This window comes from Tupaia chinensis, unplaced genomic scaffold (assembly GCF_000334495.1).
Source record: "Tupaia chinensis unplaced genomic scaffold, TupChi_1.0 Scaffold148210_1, whole genome shotgun sequence".
NCBI lineage: Eukaryota > Metazoa > Chordata > Mammalia > Scandentia > Tupaiidae > Tupaia > Tupaia belangeri.
In genome coordinates, this window is record NW_006208060.1 from 1,028,890 (window position 1) to 1,030,449 (window position 1,560).

At 50.6% G+C, this 1,560-nt stretch overlaps 1 protein-coding gene across 2 annotated transcripts in view; it reads right to left on the reverse strand.

Annotated features, from left to right (window-relative positions):
* Nucleotides 1-1,560, reverse strand: part of VAV1 (vav guanine nucleotide exchange factor 1) — a 53,719-nt gene that overhangs the window by 13,512 nt on the left and 38,647 nt on the right. For both annotated transcript variants that reach the window (XM_006170235.3, XM_006170236.3), the window contains exon 20: nucleotides 155-291. In XM_006170235.3, the coding sequence (XP_006170297.1) occupies nucleotides 155-291 (137 nt within the window). The remainder of the gene's footprint in view (nucleotides 1-154; nucleotides 292-1,560) is intronic.

A 1,560-nucleotide genomic window follows, 5' to 3' on the forward strand; every position in this document is an offset into this window, starting at 1 on the left:
AAAAAAAAAAAAGAAGTAACAATAATAAGGGCCAACCCAAGCCCAGAAATCCATGTCCACATCACCTGTCTCAGGCAGCCCCTGCAGAGCCCAAGGGCACCTGCACCCAGGACCCCACCCTTGGGTCCCGCCCCTCCGTGGCCTCCGCATGCACCTCCCACCAGTTCTGTTCGGCCTCAGCCTTGGTGAGCTCCACAATGTCTCCGTGGTTGAGCCGTAGAAAAGGCCCAAAGGCTCCAGGGGGCGGAGGAAGTCCGTAGTATTCCTGAAACACCTCCATCTTGGGTAGACCTAGAAGACACGGGGGTGCAGGGTGGTTGGCAGTCCAGGACTTTCAAACCTGAATCACGCTCCCACCAGCATGGCTCAAATGAAGAAGACTGCAAGAATCCCCCAGAAGGGGCGCTCCAGGGCAACCAGGGCCTCTCATACATGGTCGATAGGGACCCATCTGAGGAAACCGTTGGGAGATATCTGCTAAAACTAAGCATCTAGTCACATGGTGGTTAAGGTAACTGGACTCCACCTGACTGGCTGCACAGTTCAAGTCCCAGACCTGGTGGCTTGAAAAACACACCAGGCACATGTGCACACATGCCCAAAATCCCAAAAGGAAGGAGAGATAGAAACGAAGCACCCTCCATGCGGTGCTCCCCACCCCTGCTTCTCTGTCTCTCTCCAGCACGCACTCTCTAGCAAATGAAAAATAATACTGGACCAACAGGTGGTGTGGTGGTTGAGGGTGTTGGACTCCCACATAGCCAACTGTGGTTTGAGTCCCAGATCTGGTGGCTTGCTTTCTCACTTTCCCTCTGTTTCTCAGTCTCTCTCTGGTCAAATTTTTAAAATAATAAGAATAGGGACCAGCAGATGGCATAAGTTATGTGGCTAGACTCTCACATAGTTGACCACAGTCCAAGTCCCGGACCCGGAAGCTTAAAACTCACACCGGGCACATGTGCGTGTAAAACTCAGGCACATGTGCGTGCGTGCCCAAGATCCCAAGAGGAGAATGGAGGAGAAGGGATTGTGGCATGGCCATGCCCCCTGTAGGGGAGTGGTAATTTCTCGCTTTCTGTCTCTCTCTTTCTCTCTGGCAAGCACACATGCCCTATAGCAAAAAGCTCTCTAAAAATAATAATAAATACAATTAAATAAATAATAATAAGCTAAACATGTATCTACTATAACCTAGTAATTCCATGCCAGTGTGTATCCAGGAGAAATGAAAACATATGGTCACTGACATGTCTCCTCCTCCGAGAAGCCTTCCCTGAATGTTCTGATTCTCCAGGTCCCCCCGTGTCATGCTCTGAAGCCCCCTGTACTCCCACAACCAAAATGACTTCAACCGAAGTCTACCTCCCTGCCGGCCTGGGAGCTTCAGGAGGGCATGGAGCATACCCATTCAAGTCTTCATTTGCCCCAAATAATACACGCAGCAGGTGCTGAATTAAAAGCACCTATTGGGACCAGCAGGTGGCATGGTGGTTAAGGCACTGGACACTCCCACATGGCTGACCACAGTTCAATTCTCAGACTTGGTGACTTGCTTTCTCA